Consider the following 11,702-nt stretch of genomic DNA (forward strand, 5'->3'; position numbering starts at 1 on the left):
CGATTTGCCAGCCAGATCCGGAAAATCATCCAGACTAATCTATTCCTATTCCATATCTACACTGGCACCAAGCTGTTAGCTCTTGGCAACCCAAAATCGCAAAAAAAACCAAAAACGTATTAAATTCCATATATTTTGACTGATTTATAACTCTGCTGGCCATATCTCACCCAATTCTCGTCCAAAATTGGATCCCAATACTTCTATTTGCTCGTATTTGCTAGCCCAAACAAACTGCATTTGAGTTTTAACGATACTCGAAAAATAATTATTTTCCGAAAATTGACAATTTTAATGATGGTACCCCTTACAAAAATTTCAAATTTTGAAAAAAAATTTTTTTTTGTTTTTTTTTTAATTTGAAATTTGAATCGATTAAATATGAAATTAGGAGTCTAAAAATGTGTGCCACCTCAAAATATTTCAACTTTGGGCCAAGCTAAGCGCGTTTAGTTGGAAAAAATGCACTTTTTTTGTTAACAAATATACAAAAAAAACCATAATAAGCCCGGCAAGATTACTAAGGCACTTCTCTTTTGCAGTAGGGACATGCCAACCATGACACGGATGCATCGCCACTCCAGTTCCAGTGCCGTGGTGGAGGAGTCGCGTGGGCGGCGCCGCGGCGTGGGCGTGGGCGTGCCAGGAGTCGGAGACGCGAACAAGGAGAACTTCGGGGTGCACTTCATGAGCAGTCCGTTCGGCAATGCCAGCTTGATAGCCCTGCAGGACTTGAGCAACGTGCACGGCAAGAGTCCGCAGCGCAGGAGTTTCAGTGAGGGAAGTGGTCCGCGGCAGGCGACGCCACAATTGGCGGCACTGCGCTGCTTGCCACGCACCACGCACGCTGGTGCCGTTGCTCTGGAGGATTCGCAGCTCTCCTCATCGCGAATGGGCGATACCACGCTGGACCGCATGCTGGATGCCATCATCGAGTCGGCCCGCAAGGAGGTGAGGTGTACGACGAAGCCACTGGGCGGCGCCGGCGCCAGCACCACCACTTCAGCCACCATTCTGGCGGATAATGCCGAGTGGAGCGAGACCAGTGTCCACGAAATGGAGGTGCGCACACCCACCCACTTGAAGCGGCAGCGGGTGGTGCGGCGCAAGAACCCACACAAGACCACCACCACCACCACCAGCAACAGCACCAGCACCACCAACATCACCCACACGCAAAGCCACCAAAGCCAGGCCAAGAAGTTGGAGCCACTGCAGCTGGTGCCCAGCACCAAGCGCTGCCTGAGCTTCTCATCCAGTTCCGCCTCGAGTGACTTGGACGAGGAGGAGCAGCAGGTGGCCAAGAGGAGTTCGCTGGCCTCCCCCACGGCCACGCCCCCCTCCCACAGCACCACCAGCAGCAACAGCAGCAGCAGTAACAGTGGGGCGGACGTGGAGGCCAGTCAGCGGGGCAGCATCGATGTGAGCATCGCATTCGATGCCAAGGAAAGGCAACTCAATGTACATGGTGAGTTCCAAAGACCACAGCCCAAACACTCCATCATTACTTAGAAAATGCATAAAAAGCCAACTACTTTCTGAATTTGAAAAGGCTTGTAAACATGTGATAAAAGCCTTCTTCTATAACATTTGCCAATTACTTTTCCGACACACTGCAGTTGAATTCAATTTAGAAACAGTAGCTACGGGCAAACTACTCCATACAAACCAGGCAGACGGAACTCGATTTCGGTAAATTGGATTATCGGTGGAGCCGTCTGCCTGAGTCTTGAGGTCCCAATCCCCCATCCCGCCCAATCCTGAGAACCAAGAGAATCATTGCCCAACTCACCTGTTAATTGCACCTGTTCTCCCCTTTTTCTTTCCCACATTGCAGTGATTCGCTGTCGGGACCTGCAGCGCTCGCATGGCAGTGGCAACGGCAGCATCAACGCCTACGTCAAGGTGGCCCTGTCCGGAGGCGCACAGCCAGCCGGATGCGGTGGCCACTCGTCCGGGGGCAGCATGAGTTCCGGATACCAACGCACCGCCGTCCATCGGCACTCGGGTCGCCCGTACTTCGATCAGCGATTCAGCTTCCAGATTTCCAGTGGCGAGGAGACCGCTGGACAGTATCTTCAGCTGGCCGTGTGGCACCGGGATCGCCATTTAAAGTGAGTACGAGTACGGTCGAAAGCCAAGAAAAGCGCACAGAAAGTAATGCCTGAAACTGAAGAGTACATGTTGCAAATTATATCATCACATATAAGTCGGTTGAATTGCATATGCCAAAGTTGCCAGTAGTATAATCATATCCTAATGGGGAATACAAACGTATTCCATCGAACCATCAATTGCCATAAAATATGTCCATATTGACCCCATCCTCGAAAACCGCCTTCTTGTGCGTGCCATCGTCGTAACGGCGTAACGTCGTCCTGTTGTAAGTCATTCACCCCTAAACGTTTATCGGGGGAAGTTCTGGAAGGGAGTGGATGGGGGCCCTGCTCCACAGACAGGCAAAAGACCAAGTCTGGTTAATTGTGGCGCTCTTCCTGGCCTCGTGGCACCTCCAGCGCCCCTCTCCTCTCGCTTCTCGCCTTTCGCTTCTCGCCTTTCGGCATTCGCATTCCTAGTGCATTTCCTGCACATAAACAAGCGCTCGTCGCTTTCCCCCGGAACTTCCAGCTTTCCAGCGCGGGCGCAGTGGCTCGGCCATGCGACTTCCAGCGACTTTCCCGGGCTGACCTGCGCTGCTGCGTGTTTTCCCGAGTTTTCCCAGCTCAGTTCCCGTTACTCAGTCCGAGTGGCAAGCTCGCGTGAAAAGCGGCACAGAACGGCGAACGGCGAACGGCAAAACAGCGAACGGCTGGCGAAGCTCGAAAACGCAGGAAACGAGGCAAAGTAAGCCTAGGAAAATGTCTATATCCTTGCGTGCCCCAAAACGAAGGCTTAAGTGTCAAATAAATATGTTGTTTACCTTTTTTTTCGAGTGCCTTGAGTGGCAGTGTAGAATTGCGTTGCCCCTAAAAGAGTGCAACGAAAACTTATGTAACTGTGTACGTGTGCACGTGTGTGTGTGCGTGTGTGTGTGCGCGAAGCATGGAAAGTGTAGCATAATTTCGGGCATGCTGCTAAACAAATTGCAAACAGGAAGTGGAAGGCCCGTGTTACTGTGTTACTCTGCGTGTGTGCGTGTGTGTGTGCGTGTGTGTGCGTGCCTCGGAGTATCTGTGTGAGGGCCTTTCGCAGCGTGCCACAAAGTTAATTAAAATTCAAGGACATTCAGAGGAGTGTAGTACTTGAAAATGAGCAATCAAATGGCTCAAATGCTAGCTTTAATGCCAAATCGATGCTGGTGTTTGGGGCGATTATGCAATAAACACCAGCTCACGCACATCGCACACACACACACCCCTATCTGCTGTATTTTTTTCTTTTTTTTGCTGTCAGCAGCTAATTGAAGTGGCCAACTAACTAAATGTACACCCGGGAACCATATCACTAGGTGATATACCTATTCCGTTTTCCATTTTCCTGCCTCACACGCACCTGCTTGTATTTGTTGGCCATGCATAATTTACCTTCACCTGGGTTGTGAAAACAGTCTAGGCCAAAAAGGAACGTTTTAAGTCAATTTACAAAACGACTGGCGGTTGAATAATTTATGGCCAGCTTTTCGGCACACAGTTGATGAGGTGGCACCCACACCACCAACCCCCAACTACGACCCCAAGTACGAAGGCCCCAACATTTTTAATGCACCTCCCACACTGACAGCTGCGATTGCAATCGCCCCCAAAAAGAAAAAAAAAAAAAGAGAAAAGGAACAAATATATAGAAGCCCCCGGACTCCGGACTCCGCACTCCAAGCTCCGCAAGGAAAATCAATAAAAGTGACCCAAATACGCGCGCCAACTTCAGCTAAAGTGGCCAGTGGAAGAAGCAGCAGACAGAGCCTTAAGCCACTGTCATACCACCCACTGGTCCACCCACTGGACCACCCACCGAGCCACCACCCACTGAACCACCCGAACACCCAGCCAATTGGCCGGGCCAAGCGCATTTCCGGGCCACATGTACGTACTTTGTGGCATGTGGCATGTGGATATGTGGAAATGTGGAATGCGGCAGCAGCTTAGAGCCGCTAATTGATTTATGTCACGTACGACCGACCGACCGACCAACAGACCAACCGACCAGGAGAACTTTTCTGGGCCCTTCCACGGAGTGGATTGGATCAGCTGTGGGTGGGAGCCACCTTCCACCTTCACCCACTTATAAATAGACAATTGCCGTCAGACGTTGTAACGTGACGCAAACTGACCAAAATGGGTACTGCCATTGGCCACTGGACAGTGGACAGTGGACATTAGGCATTCGGTATTGGCATTATCCGAAAGCAATTGCGGAGGGGCCAAGGATTTTGGCGGACAAACGCTCGTTTATATTTAATGGCCATATTAGTTTTCTCTCCACACTGAACTCATCATCACTCGTTGTGAAATATTCGTGGTTTTGTTAGGGATTGGAAATACTAGGCGGCTCATCAAATTCAGCAAGTCATATATATTAGTTATTGTTATTATTAATTAAAGGCATTCCCACTGACGGTTTTTATTCTGCATTCCCCTTTCAGACGCAGCGAGTTCCTGGGCTGCAGCACTTTTCCACTGAATGAGCTAGTGCATCCGGACTCGGGCATCTCGGCAGGATCCTACAAGCTGCACGCACAGGCATGTCCTCCGCCTACTAGCCGCCATAGTCAACCGAAAGCCAACGCAGGCCAGGATCAACAGGATCAAACGGATCAAAAGCAGGAAACGGAAGTGCAGAAGGATCACGATCAGGATCAGGATCATCAGCAGGACGACTCACCCGCAGAAATGGCAGCCGCCGCCACAGTCACGCCCCAAAAACCGGTAGCCACTGGATCCGGATCGGGATCGAATTCGGCAGCGATGGCACTAAACGACGAGGTGATCAGCATCAGCATCGATAGCATGGGCAAAGAGGATCCACTGCTGCCCCAGCAGCCCCAGCAGCCCATGAAGCTCAGCAAGAAGGCGCTGCACCAGCGAGATGCCGACGAGAATCTCTTCCTGAGATTCCTGGAGCTGGACCCGCCGGCGGATGGCAATGCGAACAGCACCACCCAGGCACAGGCGACGGGCGCCCAGTCCTCGGCGTCGAAGGCCAACGAGAGCAATGCCAACCACCTGAACAATGGGACTTCTGGTGGCCGGAGACAGTCCACCATGCCAAATAGCGGAGCAGCCAGCGGAGGAGGAGGAGGAGGCGGAGGCGGAGGCTCTGTCCGCCAGCAGCAGGGACGCACCCCGTTCACCATGACGAAGCGACTTACGCGAACCGAGGAGCGGGGCTTTGGATTCTCGATCGTGTGGACGCATCCGCCGCGGGTGGAGAAAATCGAGGCGGGACTGTCGGCCGATCGGTGTGGCATTCTGCCCGGCGACTATGTGATCTTTGTGGACAAGCACAACGTCGTCACGATGCCCGAGGCTGATGTTCTGAATTTGATACGATCGCAGGGCTCGTCCTTGACGTTGGAGATATTCAGAAGGTCAGGCGCGGGCGCCACGACAATCACGTCGACGGACTTGGGCCAGAACAATGTTCACATAAGCACCAGATTGGGCGCCGCAGTGGGCTTGGGCAGCGAGGAGCACACACTGGCCACCACCGCGACGGGAACGACCACCGTGATGAGTCTGCAAAGGACGACCAGCACGAGAATCGCGCCGATGGCCAATAGCATGGCCAACAGCCGGCCGGCCACCGCCTGCTCGGGAACCACCTCCTCCATCGAGGCGGCCAAGAGGAGGCTTCACCTGCCGCAGGTCACCTTCAGCAAGGAGGTAGGCAAAGGTGTCTTCGTCTAGGGAGTAACTTCTGTTCCATCTTTTGTTTCAATCATTTCGTGTCTTTGTGTACATACTTATTTGTTAAGTTTAAGAGATTAAGTTATCGCCATGCTGGTTATCATTACGACTACCTTAATTATTTATCCTCATTTTTTTTGCCTAGCCTAGGCCTCTATTTTGTTTGTGAGTCCTTGAGCTGCGTACGCTTGACAATAAACTTTTTTTTCGATCCCAAATGCTTGAGTTTGTGCTCTTTTGATTTCTTTTGATTGGCTTGCTTCCATCTGCTGTTCCCATTAGCATAAGAATGTGCCTCACTAAACAGCACTCTAACCCTTGACCCCCTTAGTCGATTGTGCCCATCACGGACAACCGCAGACGCTTCCTGCTCCAGCTGATTAGTCGGGAGCAGAACTTCACGGCCGCCCTGCACTTCGGAGTGGACCGCTTCGTGCAGCCGCTGGGGGAGCGAAAGGATCTGATCTCGCCCAACGACCATCGCACCTTGTTCCAGAACATCGACGAGCTGCTCCGGATTGCGGAGGACATACTGGAGCAGTTGTGCAGCAGCGACCAGCAGGACCAGGAGCCGCAGATGAACTTCGCCTCGCGCGTCTACCTATCCAAGACGACGGCGATCTGTGCGGCCTACAAGAAGTACTGCAATGGCATCAAGCGGGCGGACTGCGTTTTGGTCAATAAGTCGCGCCAGACGGGCTCCGAGTTCATTGCGTTCATTACGGAGCCGGCCGTGCCACGTAAACGACCCGATCTCACCATGTTCATCCATCGACCACTGCAGCACTTTCGCGAAATCCTCAAGCTGATGCAGTTGCTCGCTGGCAACTGCCATGTGGACACGGAGGAGCACAAGAACTTCAGCACGGTCATCAACGAACTGCAGGCGGCCTATCGGGAGATCACTGTGAGCAGTGGTCTGATGGAGCCGCTGGGCGAGGGTCGTCCCCTGCTCACCCTCCAGGATCTGGAGTCCCGCATGGTCTTCACCAAGTGCAAGCCCTTCACGTTGGCCGTTCAGGGGCGCCAGTGGATCTTCGGAGGCGATTTGTCCCGCGTCGAAGGTCGCTCCGTGAAGCCCTATTGGACACTGCTCTTCAGCGACATCATCGTATTCGCCAAGGTCAGCCGTGATCGAGTGCTGTTCATCACCGAGGAGCCCATTCCCATCGCCAATGTGGTGGACTCCTGTTTCCACATGCGCAAGAAAAGTGAGTGCGCGTCCGCAAGTTCCGCCTCCCAGTTCCACTCATTGAACTTTCAATTTTCACCACCAACTTTTCAGCCACCGAGTTCCGTCTCACAGTGGATCCCAATGGACGCCTGGCGGAGAGTCCAACGGGCTACTGTGCCCCCGATCTCACCCGCACTCCCAAGCGCGGAGCCCGCCGCAAGAGCCTTATATTGCGGGCACCCTCGCTGGAACTTAAGGCCGTGTGGCAGAATCTTCTCCAGCGGCAGATGTAAGTCATACGCCTTCCAGTGGGAAAAGCACACCACTCTCATCTACTTTCTACTGTGCTTAGCTTTCTAGTTAATGCCGCCCTTGGCTCCACGCCCCTGTCCAGTCCGCTGGACTCGCCGGATGTGCTGAACACCCTGGTGCCGCTGAGCGATATAGGTCTGACCACCGCCTCCATGGGGTCGATGAAGTTGCCCTCGCTGGACAGCATCCACCTGAAGCAGCAGCAGAAACAGCAGGTGCGTCTCTTTCGCAGCAAGCGTCTGGACAGCGGTGATTCCTACGAGAATCTACAGCGGCTGGCCAGTGCGGTCCGGCACCACTGTGCCAGCACCACCACGAGCAGCGCCACCCAGACGCAGACCCATCCGCAGCCACCGCTCTGCACCACCTCGCTGCCCTCGCGCACCAACTCGCCCGCCCGCAACCAACGCCAGCCGAATGGCCAAGGTCATGTGGGTGGGTCGGTGCCCAATGGAGTGGGTGGTGTGGGACTGGGATTGGGATTGGGTGGCTGCAACACCATCAGCTCTTGCCTGAGCAGCAGCGCCAGCTTGACGCAAACCCAGACGCAGGTCCACACCCAGACCCTCAACCATTCGCAGACCCACTCGCAGACCCAAACCTCCGTGCTGTCCCTCTCCAGTTGCAAGTGCTTGACGGTCATTCCGGAGGTCACCAGCGAACCGGCCGTCAACCAACACGCCAGCCAGAAACTGCTGGAGTTTAGCCTGAGCTCGGTGGGTCGATCGTTCATCGATGAGTCCGGTGGCGTGGTTGGTGGTCAGGTCTCGCTGACGACACCAGAGACACCCACGCCCAACATCTCGCCCACCACCTCGCAGCCCTGCAACTCGGATGCCTTCTCCAATGACTTCGTGGCCACGTCCACCAGCGGGAAGGGCCCGAATATACCACTAGCTGAGTTCGGTGGCTCCTGGGATCTGCTGGAGCTCGATCTGCAGCTGCACGAGGTCAATCTAGATCCCAGCTACGACACGGATGTGGAGGAGTGCATCTTTCTCGGCGACGAGGAGGAGAGGGAGGGCACCGAGGGTCATGGACATGGACACGGACAAGGACACGGACAAGGACACGGACACGACGAGGACAGTGACGAGGACGAGGACGACAGCGTGGTGGTGGACGATCCCTTCGGCATGCTACCCACCAGACCAACGCCGCCGGACTCGCTGGACCTGTGATTTGACTTTTGGCTACAGTCGGACCCCGCTAACAGCCCCTTGCCGCACAATCTTTGAATCTCGACGAGCTTACTACTCAACTATGTTACCACTGAACTACCCAGAAACCTCTGCTCTATATCTCAAAACAAGCAAACTATTTAGCTCAATCGCCGTTTTTGCTCTGCTTTTGTGTCAGCCAAGTTGTTGGCCAAGTTGTTGGCCAAGTTTTCCATTACTCACAATCGAAACTTTGCAGTGTAGACAGGCTGCCGTCTTTGGAGGATTGGAGAAGGGGATTGACTTTGCCAGGATATCAGAATCAGGAACCGAACAGTGAGATTAAACGAGTGACACCCGACCCGAGTAAGATACTAGAAACAACATTTAAGAATCCCTCACCTGGATGGCTTATGGCTTATAATTTTACAAATTCCCATTCCCGGTTGCCGTTGCCCGCAGAGATCACTTTCCCCATTTGCATTGCAAGATTGCTGGCAGATCGTACATGTTTATTTTATAACTCTGGAGATTTCCACTGGCAGAAACACTTATAGGGTTTACTTTTGACTATTTTCCTTTCGAATGCCAAAGCTTTTGAGATCCAGGTGAAAAGCTGACTCTAGTTGCGAGTGAGAAGTGACAATTATCCGTGGAAAATTGTACATAGACATATAATCATCGCTCTCCAAGTGTATGTATCTCTGTTGTGTATTGTATATACTCGTATATTGACATCCTTACCACACATATATCCACACATATTGAGTAGCCCTCCCTTTAAATGGTATATGATATATGGTAAATGGTATATGGTACATGGTGTTCGTTCCATCCAAGTCGATTTTGAATCGGGTGTAAATAGCAATAGACAGTTGAACGAGGCCGGAGATTAAGATGCGATGCGATGATGATTGTATGTGTTTAACGCTAGTGTTTAGCTCTTTTTAGTAATGTATATGTATATGTATATGTGGCGTATACACAGTATATACACCTTAGATATAGCCGTATACTCGTATATACACATGTATATTAGCTAGTCAAATATACACCAAACAGATGCAGCCCAACGGGGCTTGCGTTTTACAAGAGTTTTTAGCTTATGGATATATACATATATCTATATATCTACATACAATATGCATATATATATATCACTCTATTCGTACTAACCATTCGATTGAAACATTCGATTTTTTGCCAATCCAACAAAAACCTAAACCAAAACGTAAACCAAAACGTAAACAAAAACGAAAACAAGAAGAAAAGCAAAGAAACAAGATAACCTACTTGAAATTATACTAATGTTAATAATGCTTCCATTTTGTAGCCAAATTGAAAACCTATTGATTACTGTTATTGCTGTTATTATCCTACATTAGCCATTAGCCATTAGCCTAGTCCTAGTTTCTCCCAACTTCCCCGAAATTCTCGCCTCGCCTCGGATCGGATCCTCCTCGTATGATAAGTTGACCCATTAGCCAAATTTCTTGTAGAATCGCTCGATTGATCGACTAACTTAGTTAAGTTCCACTCACTCGATTGGCCACATCAAATTTGAATCAAAATCGAAATCAAAATCTTAGTTGTATATACATACGTACACATACTACATACTCGTTCTACTTTCCTATGAACATAGTACCATAGAATGCGTTTTCTATCCTCTGTAATAACATGTTGCTTTTGGCTGGATGGCGAACTACATTTGCTACATTTGCTACATTTATGTATCTGATCGAGCCATTGGTGTCAATTAACTATGACAAGCAATTTGTTGCCTTAAGAATGTATATCTTCACGCTAATCACATATATACATATATATATTGCCTAGCACTAGATTGCCTTTGCACAGTGGGACAACATGCTATTTCTACATATTCACTGACGTTTCCCCAATTTATCCAAATTTAAAGTAAGTTGGCCAACCCTCTTAAAGTTGCTCCCGCAGTGCGGATTCAGTTTGGTCAAATTTCCATCCAGCCAGAGGTTTAGCATCGAAACATACACACACACTCACACTTACACACACAAAGCAACACCCACACAGGGACAGTAGCACACTCTACGCACACACACATCCATTGCAAATTGAAACTGATTGTTAAATATCAAGCATACGCCGCTTTGTCTTTTGCGGTTCGGTTTTGAGTGTGCCTTGAGCAGTAGACAACAAATTTCTGTACACGTTATATATATACATATATATATATATAAAACATATATATATATACATACTTACTATTTAGATTCATATTCATATTCTGTAAACTTTGTGTACGTCTAGATATTTTCGATTTGTTGTTTTTCGACATTTTACATAACACGAGAGGATCGAGAATCGACCACCGATATATCGAGTCGATTGAGTTTGAGTTTGAGATTGAGATTAAGAATGCGAAGAGAAACGACGAATTCAAATAATAATAAAAACCAAATGATTCTTTGACTAAAAACGCTTGTGCTGATCTTTTTATTTCATTTCAAAAACCAAAAAAACAAAATAAGTGAAACTAAAACAAGTAGAAACCCACCGAGCACTCACTGGATTACCAAATAGCTCCGCAAAACCAGATCCTCTGATCCGAACGAAGAAAATATACACAAATCTTTTTTAAGCCATAAAAAAAATGGAAAAAAAAAACAGAAAAAAAAAAAGAAATCAATCAAAACCAAAATTGATAAATTAAAAATTGTGATGGACTCAATTTTAGTTTTAAGTTCGAATTGCTACTTTCTATTCTCCAAACCTACTTCAACTTCCATTGCTTATTAGTTGTTTGTTGTGTGATTGTGATTGTACTCGCTATCGTATACCGTTGTTGTCTTGTGTCACAATAGTGCATTTACTTAATAATATTTACAAATCCGTAAAGTCCTAATGTTCCCTTTTTTGAGCCAATTTCCGTTGTTAGCCAAAAGCAAGCGTTTTTAATCAAAGATGGACTGAGATTATTGTTTCCGTTTCGTTTCACCGCTTCGCAAACCGAGTTCTCTGGCCCAAAGACAAAAAGCCAAAAAGCAAAGCAAAAGCAAAACAGAGCAAAGCAAAGCAAAGCAAAAGCAAACACAGGGCAAGACCCGAGCTAAGCTAAAGCAAAAAAGCAAAAAACCTAAAAAGCAAATGAGCCCATCACAAATTTTTAATTTGCCAAACGACAGGCGGCAGTTGGTGGTGCTGGTGGTGTGGTGGTTGAGGCTCAAGGTC

The 11,702-nt window shown here is 49.4% G+C and overlaps 1 protein-coding gene across 1 annotated transcript; it reads left to right on the forward strand.

Annotated features, from left to right (window-relative positions):
- The first annotated feature begins 549 nt into the window (after positions 1-549).
- Positions 550-8,942, forward strand: LOC122623811. Its single transcript, XM_043803154.1, is given in 9 exon segments — positions 550-1,468; positions 1,838-2,114; positions 2,723-2,789; positions 2,792-2,844; positions 4,580-5,819; positions 6,175-7,054; positions 7,129-7,306; positions 7,370-8,361; positions 8,398-8,942. Coding segments are annotated over 9 exon segments (4,719 nt in total). The 3' UTR covers positions 8,511-8,942.
- Positions 8,943-11,702: the final 2,760 nt, after the last annotated feature.

Source organism: Drosophila teissieri, chromosome X, assembly GCF_016746235.2.
Source record: "Drosophila teissieri strain GT53w chromosome X, Prin_Dtei_1.1, whole genome shotgun sequence".
Lineage (NCBI taxonomy): Eukaryota > Metazoa > Arthropoda > Insecta > Diptera > Drosophilidae > Drosophila > Drosophila teissieri.